At 31.3% G+C, this 22,641-nt stretch overlaps 1 protein-coding gene across 1 annotated transcript in view; it reads left to right on the forward strand.

Moving 5' to 3' along the window:
• Nucleotides 1-22,641, forward strand: part of LOC139520937 (latrophilin-like protein 1) — a 35,123-nt gene extending 12,482 nt beyond the window's left edge. The window contains exons 11-26 of the mRNA XM_071314038.1: nucleotides 682-780; nucleotides 1,465-1,540; nucleotides 4,768-4,900; nucleotides 6,085-6,143; nucleotides 9,347-9,458; nucleotides 10,249-10,352; nucleotides 12,274-12,376; nucleotides 14,456-14,609; nucleotides 15,210-15,276; nucleotides 16,545-16,611; nucleotides 17,723-17,808; nucleotides 18,034-18,160; nucleotides 18,734-18,775; nucleotides 19,663-19,740; nucleotides 21,753-21,885; nucleotides 22,488-22,641. Of these exons, the coding sequence (XP_071170139.1) occupies nucleotides 682-780; nucleotides 1,465-1,540; nucleotides 4,768-4,900; nucleotides 6,085-6,143; nucleotides 9,347-9,458; nucleotides 10,249-10,352; nucleotides 12,274-12,376; nucleotides 14,456-14,609; nucleotides 15,210-15,276; nucleotides 16,545-16,611; nucleotides 17,723-17,808; nucleotides 18,034-18,160; nucleotides 18,734-18,775; nucleotides 19,663-19,740; nucleotides 21,753-21,885; nucleotides 22,488-22,543 (1,496 nt within the window). The 3' untranslated portion in view covers nucleotides 22,544-22,641. The remainder of the gene's footprint in view (nucleotides 1-681; nucleotides 781-1,464; nucleotides 1,541-4,767; nucleotides 4,901-6,084; nucleotides 6,144-9,346; nucleotides 9,459-10,248; nucleotides 10,353-12,273; nucleotides 12,377-14,455; nucleotides 14,610-15,209; nucleotides 15,277-16,544; nucleotides 16,612-17,722; nucleotides 17,809-18,033; nucleotides 18,161-18,733; nucleotides 18,776-19,662; nucleotides 19,741-21,752; nucleotides 21,886-22,487) is intronic.

Consider the following 22,641-nt stretch of genomic DNA (forward strand, 5'->3'; position numbering starts at 1 on the left):
ACAACCCTTCCACCTCTTCTTAATTTTGTATTATAATCAAGCGACAGATACACTTAGTACTCAAGGAATGTCCACCGTTAAACTTTTTAAATGTATAAATATGCAGCCACGAAAGATGGAAATGGTACTTTGAATCCTGTGTCTCGTTATCGAACAACAAGCCCTTTTCTATCAAACTTTCATTTATAAAAACAATAATCAAAGAAACCAGACTTTTGTGCGCTAGATGCACGTTTCGTCAACACAAGAGTCACCAGTGACGCCCGAATAAAAAAGCAAAGTAAAAAACAGCATTGAGAACCACCTATTTTGGACGATTTTGTACAAAATGGCTTATGTTATCTACAAATGTAGTTCTGGGTTAGAAAATCCTATGTATTCGAACACGTTTCGTAACAACAACTATGACCATGTCAATGATATTTCAAATTTCAAATAAAATTGATTAAAAAATTAAATTATACAAATCCTTAAAACGGCGTATAATTTACCCACTGGATATTAGGGAAACTTAAAACATGTCATTTTTTGTATTTTTGCAATACTCACATCTATGCATCGTGTTAAACATGTAATGACACGTGTATGGTTATATATGTATATGCTAGCACATTATTACTCTACATGGGCTTGCATATGCATTTGTTGCCTACACTTACTTATTGTTCTTATAATTTTCAGATTATATTCTAGACATAGTTAACATAAACAATGTTTCGGATAAAAACTATAATTTACAGAACGTTAGAATCCAGGAGATAGAACCCATGGACAATGCAGGTACTACATATCGATACTATTAAACGAGAAGACCTAATTTTGTGTGTCGCTTCTCTTCCGTCCACAATAAATTAATCATCATGCAACTGTGTCCTATAGGTACCATGCATAGTCGCATTTAGCATCCATTCGTATGATTATTCAGATTGAGTTATTTTGCGAGAAAAGTTAAAAAAGGCGTCCGGGTATTGTTTCCGTCATCAAACCGATTATAGTAGTACAATAAAATAGAATATTATTTTAAACTTACCCTTCTCATTGTGAAAAAATATGTTTACAATAATGTTTAATCTTGAAATTAGACTTCAGGTGAATGTTGATTATATATTTGCCTATTTGTGGTATTAGTCTTCAATCCTCATTTCAGAAGTATTTATTAAAAATACCAAAATCACAGATATGTAACCTATAAACACAGATTCCTGTGCAACATATGTCATCTCTGTAGAGGTGTGTTGGTATTTTTTATTGTCTCATCAACATGCTCCAATCTTCATTTAACATTTACTTTAAAATATGTTTTGGCAGAATACGCGTTTAATTACATATGGTGTGTAAAAATAAGTTTTGCATGGCAGGTTTTATTAACAATATTCAGTCTTTGAAATCAAAGTAGTTATAGCAGTTTTTAGTTTGAACCTGTTTATACCATGAGTTATCCCTCTTTTGTTTTATTTTTTACAGATACAGACTTGGTTTTGTCAATCCTGGTATTACGTCTAAACCTATCAACAGAGGTCAAATTCATAGGAATGAATAGGTTAGTATATTTTGTACTAATATCACTGTTTATTAATAATGTACACATACGTTCAATAACCATCGAATACTGCTAATTGTCCCTAGCTGTATTTCCCAAACTTTAAGCATAACTGTTCCGTTTTCCTCTATTTATTTCCATAATTTAAACCTCAGTCTATTGTTTTGATTATTTGGGCATGTGTTCTTTTTTGTTCCCAATATTAGTTCTTAAAAGTAAAATCACAAAAATACTGAACTCCGAGGAAAATTCGGAAAGTACTTAATCACATGGAAAAATCAAATGCCAAAACACATCAAACGAATGGACAACAACTGTCATATTCCTGACTTGGTACAGGCATTTTCAAATGTATAAAATGGTGATTGAACCTGGTTTTAAAGCGCCAAACCTCTCACTTGTACGACAGTCTCATCAAATTCCGTTATATTTACAAAGATGCGTGAACAAACAAGACATAATAAATAAAATAGTCAAAATATGGTTACAGCAGTCATCACTGTACTTCAAACAATTTAACAAAAAAAAACCACAAAAGCATCTATCAAATTAAAAACACATGCATGGCTTCGCGTGTCTGACGTCAGAAAATTTATACGTCACATAGCAAGAAATGTTGTCGTGCAATGTTTATACAAAACAATTTTATAATTTCACATGGGGAATGTTGGCATACAGGATCAAAATTATGCTAGAATTAATTTCAGAAATAGACTGAAATTTAAGATTGTCGAGAAGTTCCTTAGAATTTCTGAGAACCCACTGCGCGATTAAAGTAATTTTGTCGTTCAAAGTATTTTCTTATTCATGATAGCACTATAACATAATGACATATAATAGAACCATAACATAATGACATGTAATAGAACCATAACATAATGACGGGATCTTTTAAATTACAGATTTACGTTATAAGAACCAAAGAAACACAAAAAGTCGCATATACAAAACACACCACCTAAAATGAAAGATAATACAAACACATTGACGGGATGTATAAGTACCGAACCACGTCAAATGGATATCACAAAAAACAATCCAAATAGTAAAAGTAATATAAATAATAGAACAAAGACAAAACAAAGAACAATATAACACTTTGTTAAGATGATAAACAACGTCAGTATTCAGAATCTATACATCAAGACCATCATGTTTTATTTGTGAAGTTGATACGGAATATTTATCAACAAGGTCTTGTTACCTTCCGATGCACTTTTTTGTTTCGAAAAATGACGAGACGTTCTTTGACATACCCCTGGTTCATCAACTTCCTGCTCAGACACTGGTGACGTTTTACAAAGTCTGAGTAGGAGCTGCAAGCTCTTTAATATCGAATAAGTTGGGAAATACTAATACTCTAAACTTCAGTATGTGTAAACTTCTGTTTCGTAGAAACTTAATTGTTAGTTATATTTTACCCTTTTATATTTCACAAACTGTAACGGTCAGTGTTTAATTGTTTACGTACGCAGATGTTTGACATCAACAAAGAACATATATATGCTACTTCTTTTATATAATAGAAATGTACCTTGGAGTTCGATATGTTTTATAAAATATATATAACAGTAACTTTTCCATTTAATGTATAATGATATTAACATTTATAACTGCAATGTTATTTTTTTATATTTTCCTGATCTTTATGATGATGTATACGCGAAATATTCATGTTAATATTTCATTGAATGGGACCGCCGAGTTGATTGAAAAAAGAAGATCCTGGATATATTTTATAATTATATAATTTTACCTATTAACTAAATCGTTTATTTTTCAGCACATTATACATTATATTTGATATTCAATTTCCATTATATTACCAATTTAAAACGTGACTTCTACCTGTAATTATAATAAAATATTAATAGGATATAATGACAATATCTTGCAATTTTAATATAAATTCGGAATAACTACTAAGACTAGCCTTAAATCCACTTTGACATCGCAAGACGTATCACTTTAGGGACATAGTTTGTTTTTATAATTGTAATAAAAATGTTGACCTTGATGTGCATGATTGCTAAATGTATTAATGAATCGTAGACGATGTAGGATATATGCTACTGAATTACATTCTTGTTATGAGTTGTTGCATAATTATAGAAATGTTATGGTGCAGGTCGATGAAGTAGTATATGTAGTCAGAAAAACACTAAGGAGTATAATTTACAAAGTTAAAAAAATCACACGACATTTCGGATGAAATAAATTGATGTATTTTTCCTAAACTATCTTTAAATATGAACAACAGAAAATCAGACTGTTTTGGGCACATCAAGTCATTATAATTATACACAGTAAATACAAGCTTCTTACCTTTAATGTTTTCGAATTCACTATTATTTTATAATATTGCTTGGAATATTGTGTAGAATACCTATAGTAATAGTAACATTAGCCAACTTATGGTGTTGTACATGTATATTGATGCCCCCTAACCAAAAATAAATCAAAACAACAACAAAAAAACACAAACAAAACATAACAAAACAACAAAAATAGACATTACGACGTGTATTTGCCTGAATTAAAATATAAGAATAGGTGGTTAATAGATGTGTTTCATACTTAAATCAATTTCCATGAATCTGACTCTGGATATCTTTTGCCATGATTTTAGAGCTCTGGCATGATTTCCAACGCTACAACCATCAACCCGAGTTCAAAGTATGTATATGCTACCAAGTATAGAACACTGGTCGGCTTTCAACAATGAACCCCATATCGCATAACTCATACAGTTCCTGCAAAAGAAAAATATTGTACTTTGGAGTCAAAACAATGGCTTCTACCATATCTCCTTCTTTGCAACAAAAAATTGATAGAAAACTACAAATAAATAACGTCAGTAAATGCAAAAAGTGTAAACTTATTATTGGATCTATTTTACACATTGTTACTTGGATAGAGATTGGCACACATACCTTATCTTCTTATTTCTATATACAAGTACAAATACAACTAATAAATTTAGCCATTATCTTACCATTTACGTAATGACACAAGGTAAACAGTTTTAAAAAGTCCTTCCTACACCATGTTTTTTAAAAGTTCAATCATTTTATTGTAGCCAATTTTTTTGTCTTGGATATATCAATTTATTAGTTATCAGAAGTACAAATTTGGTAACAATTCGGCCATTAAAATGAATTCATGGTTATATGGTTACAAAAGCATTAGAAAATATTGTTGTTTACACTTAGACTTTTTTTATTCAGATCAAATACCTCGTTCTATAGTGACAAAGCCTACATTATTAGTCCTATATTGTCTCTAACAGCATTTTCTGGAAACAAGGATATATCACTTAGTCATATATTTCAAATTCAACATTATACGTTAATACCTCAGGTAAGAAGCTTCAATATTAGTGTATATGTTGTATTTCAATAAAAAGTCAATTTTACTTCAACTGTATTTGAGGAATAGTTAACACAGGCATATTGTACTTATGTTATTCATTTTAAGTACTTGAAATGCAAAACGTTTTATTATAGTGAACGTTTATTATTATAACGACATCTAAGCTGACATTTTACGTCTGTTTTCATAAAAAAAAATCAAACAGACAATTAAGAAAAAAAAAGAATACTGGTAAGACCAAAACAAAAATAACAATACCAGTACCTTTATCAAAAACAAAACAACTGTTAAATGATGAGATTATATACTGTCTCTACTGTTATTTGGATAATCTTCCGGAATTTTGTCCTGTATTATTTCGACTTACTGTTACACTTGACTTGCATTGGTCGCAACAAAATCCGAATTAATTGACTTAATGGCTGGAACATGATTTACATGGTCCTATAAATTACATTCGATAATTATCAGTGTTTACCGATGTTCAAATTTAATCAATCGATTTAGAAGACAAATATAGTTAACAATTACAAAAAAAAGAACTCTAAAGAAGGGAAGGAGGATAAGCGTCTCCTGAAATGTATGCAATACACGCGATACGAATCCAAACCAAACAATCACATTTAGAAATAGGACACAACCAGTAAAATAACGTATTAGATGATTAGTCTGGTATCTTAAAATCATAGAGTGCGAAAATGTGTTGCTGATGAATTGGGAACAGACATAACGTGTCGGTCAACCAAATCGTTATGGTGACCGGAAAACATATGTATAGTCGATATCAGTAGCAAGGAGGACAACCATTTAAATAAAATCATATGAACGGCGTTTAAAGTAAAGTAAATGAAAATGAGTAAACGCTATACGATACAGAAGGTATGCTGCTGCTGAGAAATTGGAAGTTGACAATAGGAAAATCTTAACCGATGGAAACCTAACTGCATCAACTGTCTCTTCAGTGATGTTCGAGGTCAAAATAAAGGAAAACGATATTTGAATGTTCTTTTTTTGATTGCCTGTTTCAGATCAGTCAAATAAAATCAAAACTTTTGCAAATATGTTTTGAATTATTTTTGCAAGATTGCTGTTTTGACTATTTTTTTTATAATACACTGAGCATGCCCATATATTTTATAATGATATTTGATTTTTTTATATTTTTATTGCAGATCAACATATCTGAAGGCGCAAACAATACTGTGTGTGCTTATTATGATAAAAATGAAAGGTAGGATTACATATTAACAATACAAATTTAATGAATAGTTTAACTTATTGATTATGGTAAACATATTGAAAACATTAATAAAATAGTTTACTACGTTGATATTCACAGGGAAGATGATAAGGTTGTAACAAAACAGTTAAACATGACAATTATATTTCGTGATGTTCAAAACCAAATCCCGATTGTGTCTATGTAACTCCACAGACATTATAAACTATACCTTTGACATTTGAAGATTCTCAAGGACATCTTGACAGTATGAAACAAATATTTCGAGGAAATCTACTATATAGGAATATCGGATCATCTTATTAATTGATATTTTAAATATGCATATGGTATCGAATAGTTAACAACAATATAGAGATAACAAATATAAGTTTGACTATCTAGGTCAATTTTTCAAAATTTTCCAATACCTGCAGCAGATGATCCGACATTACACCCCTCAATTTGAGAATTGACTAAACTCACCATCAATGTATTTATATTTAATCATAATTATCCGGAAAATTATTTATATAAAAAAAAAACATGTTTAAAATAAGGACGGAAGGGTTTTAAATATAAGTCGCAATAGGTTTTCTTTCTAGTTCTGTAAACATTTTCGAGATTTTCCTATGACCTATGCAAACGATTTGCACACGTTACACCCCTCAATTTAGGAATCGACTAAGCTACCCACCATGATATTTGTATTTAATGATTTATTCTCCATCGGGATATTTATATAAAAAACATGCTTTAAAAGAGGGACGATGAAAGGGAAGGGGATTGTAGTTACGACGTAAGGAACATATCCGATATCATTTGTGAAACGGTTATTCCATAACGGTCAACCTACTCGTGCTGGCGTCCGTAAAATTTACGAAGGGATGATTTCAACTTCACCATTTGGAACTCTTGGTTTAATAGCTTCCTTGTAAGCAGCAACCCTCTATCAAGGAAATCATGATAGGAAATGCAAGCACGGGAATATCGTATCAATTGGGAGATATATCCCCGTATGCAGGTGCTGCTGGAATATTGCTACTTAGAAATGGAAAGTTCACAATTGGAATTGGAATTAAATAAGGATGGAAAGGTTTTAAATAGAAGTCGCAATAGGTTTTCTCTCCAATTTAAGAAAATCGACTAAGCTACCCATCATTGTATTTATATTTACAGCCGATTTCAATGAGTGTGTAGTTAAAGGTAATACATTTTTCATTATAGAAAAAAGAAAGAAAACAGTTGGGAAATTTGATGTATTTTTTTCTGAGTTGTATAGTGTAAATCCCTCCAAGCAATGATATTGCCACTTAAATTGGTGCAATACAACTAGATGGTATCTTAAATAGGATCTATAAATAGAACGGAATTCCCTTTGGGTTTGACACGTCAGGGCATAGCGACACTTTTTTAAATTCTTACGTATATGTCGTATATAACAATAGTTTTCCTCTTAATTATTAATTTTCCAAAGGCTTTATCTTAATTGTTTTCAGAAAGGACAAGATAAAAATGCAATTTTTTCGATACATAAATAGAAAATTAGAGACTGATCGTTTCAATCGAATAATAATCTGACGTCTTCACACTGGTAAAAGTCCCTCGAGAGATCTCATCCGAAAGGATATATATTCTGTTGTACTGTTATAAAAATAACACATTATCGACTGCTATAAATGGTAGTTATTGGTGATTTTTATAGATTCTAAATCAATACTCTCGTGGCATAACAAAAACAATATGAAAATTTAAATACAAACTTATGGCGTTTCACTCTATTTTTCCCGAATTTGATGAATGAGATTGCACTTTTTTTAAACAAACGTGAAGTTCATGCAATCACAGATAAAAGGGTATAGTTGGTTTTCATTCGCCGAACTGAATGATTATACCATTGTGTATTCAAAGAGTAAGAAATGTTATTGTCTCTGGTTTGAAAGTATTCAAATAATATATTTTTAGAAAAACGAATTTGACAAAGGCACGTCGTCCTTTTTATTGACTGCAATGTTCCCTTGTGTACTGATAAATTGCACTTTGTAAATACAGCTGTTTCGCAAACCACGCCTCTTTTTGGAAGATCTAGATTATTCATGGCAATTAATTTTGTTTACATACTGGTTCCAAGTTATGCTCTCTGTGTTCCATCTCATAGAGACATAACTTGGGAATGTTTCCAGTGAATATACATCTGCATGTTGTTTACATTGAAATCTGTGGTAACCCTTCATTCGACGTAGAAAGTTAGTGTTAGTTTAAACTCTGAAAAGTTCAGGTCATATAAACGTTGAAAATATGCCGCACAGCCCTATATTTTGACCTTTGAAAAAAATTGTAGTTCATATGAACTATCAATTCTCGGATAAGATTCTGAAACTTAAATAGATTTGACTATTATTCGTCTCCTGTCACGTCTTTAAAAAATGTTTGTCTTTATTCAGACGACAATCAGTGGTGTCAAAACAGCCATATTTAACAAAAGATAATTATAAACCTCAAATGAGTACATGAGAGCCACCTAGAGACCAAAGAATAAAATGGAAACTATTTCCATTTTATTCTTTGGTCTCTAGGTGGCTCTCATGAACGTTGCGTCGTTTGTTTTCTCTTATTTTTGAGTGTAAATTCACATTTCGATAAGACGTGTCACGGTACTTGTCTATCCCAAATTCATGTATTTGGTTTTGATGTTATATTTGTTATTCTCATGGGATTTTGTCTGATGCTTGGTCCGTGTGTGTTACATTGTAGTGTTGTGTCGTTGTTCTCCTCTTATATTTAATGCGTTTCCCTCAGTTTTAGTTTGTTACCCCGATTTTGTTTTTTGTCCATGGAATTATGAGTTTGAACAGCGGTATACTACTGTTGCCTTTATTTTTCAAGTACAAAAAATATTATATAAGGTATATATATCTTTCACGTCCTTGAGCAAGTAAGCCTTGACAAAAATGTTTAATTAATTATTCTGTGATGAATTTGATCAATTTGCTAGTACATCTTCTTTTTTTTACATTAGAATCATGTTATCGACTAATAAATTCTTGATAAATACGCTGTATATACCACGCGTGGATTTTAGCCTTGAACCAGGAAAAAGAAACGCAATAAAATACTGAAGGTTTTGCCAAAGATACTATTTAAACCTAAAACGGTATCATATGAAAATAAACATCTTTTCAATATTGTTATAAAAAGGATGGTTTATGTTTTAGTGTGTGGTCAGATTATGGATGTTTGAAACTGACAGAAAATAGTCATCAGACGATGTGTAAATGTAACCATACAACAAACTTTGCTATTTTAATGCAAGTTCGTGAACTAAAGGTATCGTTTCCTAATTTTGTTTGTTATGGCTACTTTGATTGATAATGGTGCTAAAATCTTAACTAAGAGTGTGTTGTGAAAAGAAACAATTTTTAACTGTCAGATCAGTAGGCAGAGTTGTATCCATTCAAATGTACACGAAGACATCTCCTCTGTAACTGCATGTCAGGCTCAATAGGATTAATCAAAATCAGTCATTTAGGCGATTTGTGAAGCTGTCGATTATATCACGGTGTACAGCATGTGACGAAAAGAGGATATATTCATTGAATCTTATATTATGATCGTATTTCAAATGTAAACGGGCCCGGCAAAATTATTTACTAGAGAAGGAGGATGATTGTTTGCACCCGGAATGTTCATGTTTACCTATTGATAGATGGCTCTTTTTATTATTTTTCGAGGCATAGCGCTGTTCACAATTTATGTTTTACTTTTGCATACAATTATCTTCTGGTTTTGTTGTCAGACAGGTTACTCATTTTTAACTTTTTTTCTTGCCAGATTAATTAGTTCAGTTCATAGTAGATAAATAAACTCATCATAGGACTAAATTTTGTATATACGCCAGACGCGCGTTTCGTCTACAAAAGACTCATCAGTGACGCTCGATTCCAAAAAAGTTTTAAAAAAAATATAGTTGTAGTTTGTAACCCGGATTTGTTTTCTCTCAATCGATTTATGCTTTTCAACAGCGGTAAAGTACTGTTGCCTTTATATATTATTAACGTTTTCAAACTGTGGCAATGCTAAAATGGAAATACAGTGTCTGTTTTTATTTCATCTACAGCTAGACAATGTCCATGTTTTGGTATTGGACGTTATAACATACATAGGATGTAGTATATCACTACTGACACAGCTCATAACGCTTACTGTATTTACCTGTGTTGGGTGAGTATCAACGTCATCAACCTGTGTTGGGTGGGTATCAACGCTTTTTCTTGTGTTGGGGGAGAATCAACGTCATCAACCTGCGTTGGATGGTATCAACGGTTTTACTTGTGTTGGGTTATAATCAACGCAATTTACCTGTATTGGGTAAGTATCAACGTTATTTACCTGTAATGGGTGAGTATCAACGTTATTTACCTGTAATGGGTGAGTATCAACGTTATTTACCTGTTTGAGGTGTATCAACGTTTTGTTACTGTAGGGGGGAAGTATCAACGTTATTTACCAGGTGTTAGGTGAGTATCAACGTTATTTACAAGTGTTGGGTGACTAGTTACTAGTGACTGTTGCCATTGAAATAGATATTCATCTGACTTATGATGGCGTCCATAAGAATTTTGATAAGACATCAATCCTACCACAAATGCTTTTGCAAAAAAGCAAATTGCGTTTAAGTGATAGTTGTTTATATACATAAATAAAGGCTACAGTAGTATACCGCTGTTCAAACACCTAAACAAAAATAATAAGACGTAAAATAACAAAATAAACGAACTCCGAGGAGAGTTCTAAACGGAGTCACTTATCAAATGCAAAATCAAAAGCTCAAAAACATCAAAAAAATGCATAACAATTGTTTTATTCCTGACTTGATACAGGCATTTTATGTAGTATTGAACTTGATTTTATTGCTAGCCAAATATCACACTTGTATGACAGTCGCATACAATTCCAATTATATTGACACCAATGTGTTAACAAAACAAACAGACATGATAGATAAAATGTCAATAATAGGGGTACAGCAGTCAACATTGTGTTATAATCTTAATCACTATAAAAACAAACAAATATGCCAACAACAAAAAGAAAAATGGCATATAGACAGAAACACATTAGCAAACACGACAGACGAGAATACAAAAGTGTAACGTAGTACAATAGCACAATGACGGGATGTAAAAGTACCGAACAAAATGGATATCACCAATATTAAACTAAACAGTTAAAGTGATCATTTATGTAGACAAATAAAAGAACACTATAACACGTAATTAAGGTAATTAAAAACGTCAGCAACTAAAATCTGAATTTGAGTGTCAATAAGATAACTCCCGGCAAAACCCAAACTATACAGAAGTCAAATACTACAATGGTTATATTACCGTAACGGGTAATTGAAGGATTTAGCTAGCCTCATTTTGTTCTACTGAGAAGCACCTGAATAAATTCTAACTTGCATTTGTATTTTTTTCAATAATATGTGTTACTTACAGATTCAAATTTGAGATATTCTTTATTCAGGATAATTACCGTTTAAATTTGTTAAATAAACAGATTTTTTAAATTGTAGGTTTTTTTGTATGCGTTTGTCATTTCACAAAAGTATATTTCAAAGGGGAACTATTATAATTTTAATCTACGTAATCCAAGTCTGAAATATTTTTAAAACTTGTTTCAATGTAAATATTAAGATTTTCTTTACTTAATGGTAATATCGTAACTAGGTGCTCGTAAGAACATGGAATATACTAACAGCTTTTAATTCTGCCTATACGATGCGAAAGACGATCTGACAGTGAAGAAAGATAACACGTGATAAAATTTCCTCCGTTCGAAGCGCTTTTCTTGATTTTCCTCCATTGATAAGGTTTGAAGCTTTATGAACAAAAGAATCTGAACAAAATAACCAAATCTGTCTAAGGTTTAGAGGTTGACAATTGTTATTAGTCCCTAACATATCTTAAAATGCTTACAAAAAAGTTGCTGTTTCATTTGCGTATCCCGAACATGTCGCTTCTTCATTATAATTTCATTTTCAAATTACTTTATGAGTCAAAATTTTAAGAAGTGTTGTATCTTTAAAATACATTGTATATGTTATGAAACATCATGATTGATATTCATATATCAATTTCAGATCCTTAAACTCGGAGCGTGTGTTTGTACACAGAAATCTTTGTATATCAATCATTTGTGCCCAGTTAGGATTTCTGTCTGGCATCAAGGCAATAGAATACAAGGTAATCATCACAACAAGTACAAAATCTATAACCAACTATGATAGAAGGTGGATCTAAAATTGACAAGAAGAGAAAAAGAAACGCACATTGCAATCAAAAAGCAACGATAACAGGTGTTAAAGGCGAACAGGAAAGACAGGTGTTCTGTTTAAATACTTATTTTCCCTTATATAAATGGTGACTTTTTAAATTGTTTTTTGTTAAGGTACTGTCACATTGACATACACTCAACATCTTACACTATATTTCTAAATTCAAACAACAAACAGTTATGTATTCATTTAAGCAGTATAATACAAGTGTTTGATACTGTTTGACCTATTTTCTGTGATCCGCTGTATTTAAAATAAAAACCCTGGAGGCAAAACGTTAGTTTATGATACACGGATAAAAAACATGACTCAAACTGTAAAAGGTTCTAAATACAAACAACAGTCTGAAAAACAAAGCAAAAAAAAAATATAGACGAATATCATAATCGACCAAAGATAACATCGACAGTGCATTGAAATGTAAGAGGAGTGAAAAAAAAAAGAAAACAAAAGATACCAGAGGGACATTCAAACTCTTTGAAAGAAAATAAACTGAGAATGCCATGTCTTAAAGAGAAAAAGACAGACAAACAATAGTACACAAGACACAACATAGAAAACTAAAGACTAAGCAAACGAAACGCACAAAAAACTCAGGTGCTCTGGAAGGGTAAGCAGATCCCGCTCCACATGTGACACCCGTCGTGTTGTTCGTGTTATTACAAATCGATAAAAAGCCTAATTCGGTAGGTCACATTCGTGGAAAGGGAGCAGGATTGTAGTAATGACATAAGTCATCTATTATCGGTTCATTAATTATACTAACTGCGTTACTTCTCTTTGTTGATATCCGTTGACAAGTAATATTCGTTTAGAATGAAAACTTCTGCATAAATTGGCCATATCTAGGTTTACATTATGGCTTGATATTTTACGATTTCAATGTGTATATTATAGGATTAAACGCCTTTTTAAAGGAATTTATTGGTGTATAAACTCGACCAATTCACTCACAAACAACTTTGGACTTTTATGATATATTTGTGAGTGACTTGGTCCAGTTTATACACCAATAAATTCCTTTAAAAAAACCGTTTAATCCCTTCAATTCTTGGAAATAGGAAAAATATTTTTCCACACTCGTAACCTCTATCCCACGTAAGTTGTATTAATGTTTGTCATTGAATAGGCCTGGCGCATGAATTTATTTGTTGACTTACGCAAAAATATGTACTCCGTGAAATTTGCAATCTGAAAAAAATAAACTACAAAAATTCTTATTAACATTCAAACGAATCTTTTTCTTTTTGTTATTTTATTTAACGATTAACGTGCAGTGAAATAACTTTGTTAACGTCTGTATTATTATCGCCGCCATCTTGTTCACGTTGGTTACGAAAAGAAGTTCGGTCAACGTCGTCTATCGAAAAATAACCAACGTCAAGATCAACTATCGGAAGTCATCTCGACCAATCATATCAACGTATTCCCTAATATGCAAATCATCTAAGAATTATATCCTACACACATTTTAAGTTGTAAGTCCGGATGGTATCTTTAATAAGTCGTACATCTATGGGTTTTACTGTCCCTCTGGTATATTTTGATCTTCTTTGTTCAATTAAGTCATCGATGAATAGAGCCAAACGGGACAGCAGCAACTACCAATTGAACATACCAAATCAAACTGTACTTCGTAAACATATCTCGATATGACTTTATCATAAATAGCCTTCTTGTATTGGTGTTATTCTCCCATTGTTATCTTCTTGTTCCTTTTTTTTAAGCATCGGCTTTATGCAAAATATATCTTGATAGTAAAGCATATAATACCATACTAACCTGAGAGCATATTAATTGCATAAATATACCTTTTGTTGACTGAAAGATATGTTATGATATGGAATGTATAAATTAAATTTAAAGGTGCAATTTAAACCAGTCTGGACATTATACCTTGTTTACTGTGTTTTCACTCCCCAATCGCACCAAAGAGTTAATGAAATTGTCATATTTATTTACTACATTTATATATATTTTCATGCAGACGGTATGTGCTATAGTAGCAGCTGTCTTGCACTATTTCTACACAGCTGTGTTTGTATGGATGTTGGTGGAAGGTTTACTCCTGTACAGTAAAGTAGTTCAAGTGTTTGGCACAGAGAAGTCACGTGTGACATACTATTGTATATTTGGTTGGGGTGAGTTTCCGTATTATCTTTATGAATTATGTTGCCATTTCCAAACATCAAAAATACGTTTGTCAATGTTTAATGACAGAAAAATGCCGTTCATTTCCTGGTCGAAACATATGTCATACCTAGAACACTATAGTCATGTAAAATATGTAGTTTCCATGCAGTAAAAACTATTATTTCTGATCGGAGGCTGATATTATAAATCCTAAATATAAAATAGGTACAACAACCACACGAACCCAAGATAATGTTAACGAATGCCTTAAATCGGCAATAGTCTCTTGTTATACATGCATTCTCAGAAATTCAAATCCAGATTCGGTCTGACATATTATGATACGGAATCAGACACGAATATACTACTGATCATACTACTAGTCTGGTGTCTTGAGATATAAGACCAAGAAAAAGTTAAAACACATTGTTAATGCGAAAGACATCTACATATTTTGAATGTACTTTTACATTTTATGATGATCTGTTAAGTAGTATAATATTTCGGTCAAATGTAAAAATATTAGTAGGGAGTGTCTTACATAATAGTATTCTTTAATCTTAAAACAAAAATACTATTGTACTTAACTTTATTGATTTCAATGTTAGGAGTGCCAGTCGTTATAGTTGCTATTTCTGCTTCTGCTAATTGGAACGGATACGGGACGTCTTCCAGGTAAATATAGTAATGTCTTTTGTTATCTCTAAAAACATGTCAGGAACTTCCAGGTAATCTGTTCTGGTAGATTTTGTAAAACAGTACTCCTGATAGTCTACCTTAGAACAGGTAGGATAGTATCCTGAACAGTAATGGATATTTCTACAAAAAAAAATAGATTTATAAAAGCTCTACACTAGCGAGTATATGATAGTTCTAACCTACAGCAGTTTAAGATATGTTTTACCCTATCACAGTTTATAGACCAGAACAATATAAAATAGTAAAGGGTGTGTAAATTGCTATTCCATTTTATAAAAAAAGACGTGTAGATGCAAAACATGGTATGGTTGTTTCCCATTGAAAATTCCATAAAGTGTTATGCATATGTTACATCTTTTCTCGGGTTAATAGTTGTCTCATGTGCAATATAACAACCTCAACTAACAAAATTTCCATAAAATTGAGAAAGGAAATGGGGAATGTGTCAAAGCGACAACAAGCCGACCATAGAGCAGACAACATACCTTTCATAGTTATTATTTAGAAGTATTCCAATCTTCACATTTTATATAGATGCCGTATGTTAAACAGGATCTGATTGACATATCGAGACACCTCAGAAGAAAACAATCGGTGTTGGGGGTATTCGTGTTATTCAGTCTGGTTTTCTATGTTGGGTTTTGTAGACGTGTGAAAATGAAAATATTTTTGTCATCGGATACCAAATGACATAGAAATTAACAACTATTAATCAACGTTTAACTGTTAATAGTTTTTCGTTTTTGTTCTTGCGTTGTCAGTGTTTCTTCCACTTTCTTGGCTTTCAAAGTTGTATTTTGTCAAATTGCAACAGATTATTAGATTCCTAGAAGTTTTAATTCAAGAAAAACTGCAAAATAGTATTCTTCCTTGCCTAAGTTAAATCAATATCTTTCAGTTGTAAAAAAATCTGACAAACTCCATAACGACATAAAAGAACCGGACAAAAATGAAACATTTCAAACGAGAAAGCAGTCAAGAAAATGAACACAATAGCCACCGAATTTCATTTTCCTGGGTTATGGCAGGCATACGAAATAAATGATCAAAACAGATACCGACGCGGAAACATTTTTGAGTACGATTTATGTTGATGTGAACTGGTCATACTATGAAGTTTATCAAGGAAGTGAACTGCAGTAACCTATAATATGTTTATGGCTTTCCTTCAATTTGTTTTAAATACATGTGATACTATATGTTGCACAGTTTCAATACAAAATTATGTTCTTACTTTCAAATAGTTGTTGGTTATCAACAAGGACGGGAGCAATTTGGGCATTTGTTGGACCAGCCATCGCAATTATTTTGGTAATTGTAATTACTTAAAAAGTAAAATCACAAAGATAACACAACATACATCGTCATGGTTGCCTACAACTGCATGCATTTACTTTGTTTGAAATGTAATGGATACTTTTCTCATTGATAATCATACCACATCCCCTTATGTTTATATGTATTTACTTACATTTTGTGATTGAAAGAAGGTTTTCTATTCCTCTAAAAAGTAAAGACACCAATAAAATGGATAGTGAAAATGTAATACCAATGAACGAAGATTTTTTCTAGAAATTTCAATGTACTTATTAAATTTAAAAAATATTACTACATATGATAGTGGCTACATAGCCTTCGTTTACCAGTGGACAGTTTATCAAAAACAGAGAAACCAATATGTGTTAACAAATATGGACCTGAAAAATAGTAACGTGGACACAATACATGATCGAGGACATGTACCAAAGGACCTGCAAACAGTTCAAACAGGTTAATTTGGTAATGTTTGCAACATTAAAGATAGATGTTTCAACAATTTTAGTCCTGGTATCTATGATGAGTTTATTTACATCATTTAGATATTAAAATGTTTCAAATGTCAATCTATGGTGTACAAAACACGCCTAAAAAATTCGACGTTTTTCCGTACTAGTTTAAAATGTAAAAGGCCACCGAAAATTTGTCAACTTAGCTAAATATAGTATATGTTTGCTTAACCAAAGAGACAGGTGTCTGATGTTGACGACAATATTATATCGTGTTGGTTAGAGCGAGCTTAGACCAATTTAAACTATTCTAAGGGTTAAACCTATCGAATGAATAATTCGTTGACGAATTGTACTCAGACATAATGCTTTTTACATGAGGTTACTAATATCCAATGAGTTATAAAGCAAAAATAACACATATCTATATCACCAATGTTTAATAGTATATTGTTCATTCGAAGAGCTTAAGGGATTACTGGGCGTGTTTCATACACATAGCTTTCTTATTCTTAACAGAAAAGTTTAGTTTCTTATACAAAATTGAACAACTCAAAGTGAAACAGTAATGCTGCTATGTCGTTTTACATACATTTGTATTGAGTGTATATTGTGGCATAATTTAAACATGTGTTTCAATTTAATTTCATTTATAGGTGAATGTTGTTATTTTATGGATGGTAATCAAGATTGTCATATCATCAGCAAAACATGACCAGAAAACAGAATACAGTCAAATAAGGTAGGTCCTAGATAAGTTAAATCATATCATTAAATATCTGTATAGTATATTATACAAGTGTAAATAGTCAATGGCAGTCTACAATTTGACAGTATACGGTTGACTTCAAAGACTATTCGAGATTTTGTAAAGATAGGAAGATTTTATTTGGCAATTATAATTATGTTTCTTTTTTGTATGCCATACTGTAATATGTTTTCTTAATATTTTTAATTCATGACCTAGGGCTGGAGTGAAGGGAGCTTTGATTCTGATACCACTACTAGGATTGACGTGGATGTTTGGTCTTATGGCCGTCAATGAAGACTTTGTTATATTTCAGTACCTGTTTGCTATCTTTAATTCACTGCAGGTAAATGTTTGTGGTAAACAGATGCATTAGTTTTCAAATGAGATTTTATACATATATAGAGGTAGTGAACCAAAACGACTTCAAAAACATAATTGAGTTAGACCAGCTATGTCGATTGAAATAATATTTCCTCTCTTCAATGAAAAGCCAGCATGCCCTACAAAGATCTCAAAAACTAAAAAAGTATAAGGCATATAGAGATATCTTATCATATAATTCATAACTTTAAATGAATTCTACACTTTGTTTGACAGTAACGTAAATTCAAACGGTTTCTGGTTTAGCACCGTGGAGCTACTATTATTTCAGGATATGAAGACGGAAAACACGAATAAGGATTTTTGTATTGATGAAATTCAATTATCCTAGTATGCGAGTGTTTCATTAAACGTTATAGATTGCATACACAAAATAAGCAATGTCAATCATTAATACGAATAATGTTAAGAACCAATATATAAGAAATTTATTTCATACAGTTTTGTCGATGTCAGCCACCACTACTTTTTTGTGTGATTCAATTTAAAATGTCAATCAATTTCTTCTGTATAACAACTTTTACTTTGTTTTCAGGGATTTTTCATATTCCTTTTTCATTGTGTCTTCAATTCAGAGGTAAATCATTTCTTGACGTATTATATTCCTTAAGGTAAAGTATACAGAACATCCACGTTTACTATGAATCTACATAACTGATTATCTTATAGGTGATATTGCATGATGTCGATTTCAATAAACGCAACCCATTGTTATGGGACGTACTTGTGACAAGTACACTCAAACGAGAAATCTACTAGACCTTACATAAACAAAATGTCGCAATATGCAGTGATTTGAAAAGTAATTGACGTAACAGGACAGAAATAAGCTACACGCGATAACGATTTTAACTGATTTGTTTTTATCAATTTCCCCAAAATAAGAACACCAGAAAGAAGATAAATGATTAAAATGGCTTTGTGCAACAGCAAGCAAAAGTAATATCACAAAAAAATACTGAACTCCAAGGAAAATTCAGAACGGAAAGTCCCTAATCAAATGGCTAAATCAAATGATAAAACACATCAAACGAATCAATAACAACTGTCATGGTCCTGGCTTGGTACAGGCGTTTTCAAATATAGAAAACAACAGAAAAACAAACACAGATTTTCTCTGTTTAAATTTAATAAAAGCATACCAAACATCCAATTAAGTAAACGATGCTGACGCAACCTTCTTGAATTAACAATTAGCAATAAAATCATCAAAGATGCCAGGATTGAAATGTTCTATTTGGGCCAATACAATAAGAATAATTGTGACGACGATAAAATGTAAGACGATGCTAATCACATAAATATTTAAACATTAAAGCATTTAAAGTTGCCAATACTTTGTCATCAAGGCCTCCATTTTGAAAATGCCATAAGAAAATTGTTAAACATTCTTAACCTAGTATATTTTATTCAACGTTAAATCAATCAAATGAATATAGAATGTATAACATTTATATCCAAAAGGTTAGACAAGCACTGAAAAGACTTCAAGAACGTCAGCGGTTAATGAGAGATTTTACATCATTTTCATCCGCATCTTCTGTACGTAATATATGAACAATTTAATTTTGGATGTAACACGTCTTCTGATTGGCTAACAGTGTTTTGTTTATAGGCTCATGGACATCATTTAGTAATGAAACCGGATCGTGACGTCATCAACGTTTTTTCATGATTTTCTCCAGTTCAAAATGGAATTAAGAATTAAATTATTAGGTATGACTGTAATATTTTTTCTGTCTATTCGAAATAAAATAAAAAATGTGATGAACACTTTAAAATAGACCGCTACTCTGGTTATTCAGTTCTCACAACATTTTTTATGGTATTTCTTCATAGACCAAAAATATTACAGTCAATCCTTAATTGTAATAAAATGCTAACAAATATAAACAGTAGTATACCGTCAAATTTTCTATCACACATGTCCAAGTAAAATAGAATCATATGAGTGTAAATTCAAACCGGATTTGGAAAAAGGGACTTCTCATTTCTTGCTACAAAATGTATAACATTTTCTATCAAGTACCAAATAATGCAGTCTGAGATTTCTCTTGTGTATAACGCATTGCAATTACCACACAGAGTCCCAAAAAAGGTCGTCAGACGTCAGACGTCAAAGCAATCTTTTACCATCTATCAACATAAAGTAACCTTAGATAAATAACAAATGTTATGGTTGAAAAAATTTTAATATTCATTTTGGAAATCCAAATACCTAAATAAAATAACCGTTTCTATTGTATTTTTGAAAGCATTAATACATTATATTTTAAAGTGAGCGGTTGTTTTCGATTTTATGCTATATTACTATTTGATTTGTTTTATCATAACTGTAACAAGTATGTCAGCTTGAGGTAGCACAATACAAAGATTTTTTCACTTCCAATCAGAAAACTTTAAACTGATATAATTCATTTCATCCTTCCTTGAATTTTATAAATGAGGTACCAAAAGAAAGAGGAAAGATTAATCTTTCAAATTGTGATAATTTCATTATGACATAATTATTACATAATTAATTGTTACGTAATTAGTTGATATATTGTGATGTCCACACTTGAATGAATTTAGCTTCGTTGTTATTCATAGCATCTCAAAATATTTAATAAATTCTTGTACAACACAGTTTGACCTCCAAAACTGTGTCTCAGATTTTTCCTTTAATATTTCATTCTCTCATAAACCTCAAATGAAAATTGCAACATCAATTCACAAGAGATCACTAAATTTAATTGGGTATGAAATTTGTTCTATTGATGATTGTGGAAATCTGAGACACAGTTTTGGAGGTCAAGCTGCGTTGTACAAGAATCTCAATATATATATTTGGGATGCTATGAATAACAAAGAAGCTAAATTCATTCAAGTGTGGACATCACAATATATCGACTGAGTACATAACAATTAACTATGTAATAATTAAGTCATAATGAAATTATCACAATTTGAAAGATTAATCTTTCCTCTTTCTTTTGGTACCTCATTTATAAAATTCAAAGAAGGATGAAATGAATTATATCAGTTTAAAGTTTTCTGATTGGAAGTGAAAAATCTTTGTATTGTGTACATATTTGGAACGTTAAATGGCTTAAAAACAAATACTACATTCCTTTTTTTAGCAGGATTTACCTTGTAATTTACATAAGATTTATTATAGAGACAATAAAAAAGGAGAGTTATATGTATAATTGTGATATCAAATATTTAGCTTATGGTTTCAATAACTACCTCACATTATTAGAATATCAAACGATGGATTTTTACGGTTCGAAGAATGCTTCCAACAAAATAATTAAATGTTTTAATTATCAGACAGTATCATTGAAATTATAACTTCAAACGGAGAAAAATTGTAAATATTTTCAAAAAGAAAAAAAATTACTTCAATTAAAAAAAAACACTATTTTTTAATGTTGAAAATGTAAAAAAAAAAACACAAAAAAAACCAAAACTAAAAACAATTGGTTAATATTTATTTTCCGACTTCAGCCTAAATCGATATCAAAAGTGAATAATTTTTATGTTTAAACTTCCAATTTTTCGTTGAATAGAGAAATAGTTCATCAAAGGATAAGGATTTGAAGCAGAGAATTATTCGTCTGGAACGCAAAAATTCTAGTGGCACAACGTCAACCAGTTTAGGCAGTAGAAATAGTATAGCAAGTAGAAGTTCAAAGTTGACAGGTACATTATCATCAAAAAGATTAGGCACTAGAATGGGTATAGAAGACGTCATCTATCACCATAGCAATAACCGCATTCAAACTCCAATTTACGTTCACATATAGAAGGTCAAATAATTAACCTGGGTTTGCTCCAAAAACTCCTCCTAAAACAAAGGAAATTATCCCGTAAATAATTCACCCTAAGGAAGGCGTTCCAATTACCTTAATTTAAATCGGAGTAACTAGTTCGGTCGAACCCGGATATAAAAACGTATAGTATCAATAGAGTGGTGAACCGAATGGGTTGCAGGCTCGTCTGGTGTTGTACTAAGAAAGTTCATTTCAGATTCTTAGTGTAGTTCAGACGTCAAATATTCAAAATGACAACATATTTTAGGTTACGATTACTAGGGATTACCGTTTGTTTTTAAAATTTACAGGAAATTGAAACTACAAAGATATCAGAAAAAAAGGGTGTAGTCGACCAAATAAAACGCATACAACATATAATCTAACATAAAATGCAAAAATTAAAAAAAAGTTTGTTTTATCCCTTTATCTTTCCGAACTAATTTGTATTAGAATAAATTTGCTTACATATAGAATATTTATTAATTTTAGATGATATAGTGGTGGAAGATATAAATGGAGAAGAATTAGAACTGAGTTATATATAACATAGGCGTGTTACCGGCTTACGACGACATCATTTTTAAAAATTGATGGAACTTGAACTGGACTGTTTAAATTTATCTAGTAAATAGAGTAGCAGTCT

This window comes from Mytilus edulis, chromosome 4 (genome assembly GCF_963676685.1).
Source record: "Mytilus edulis chromosome 4, xbMytEdul2.2, whole genome shotgun sequence".
Lineage (NCBI taxonomy): Eukaryota > Metazoa > Mollusca > Bivalvia > Mytilida > Mytilidae > Mytilus > Mytilus edulis.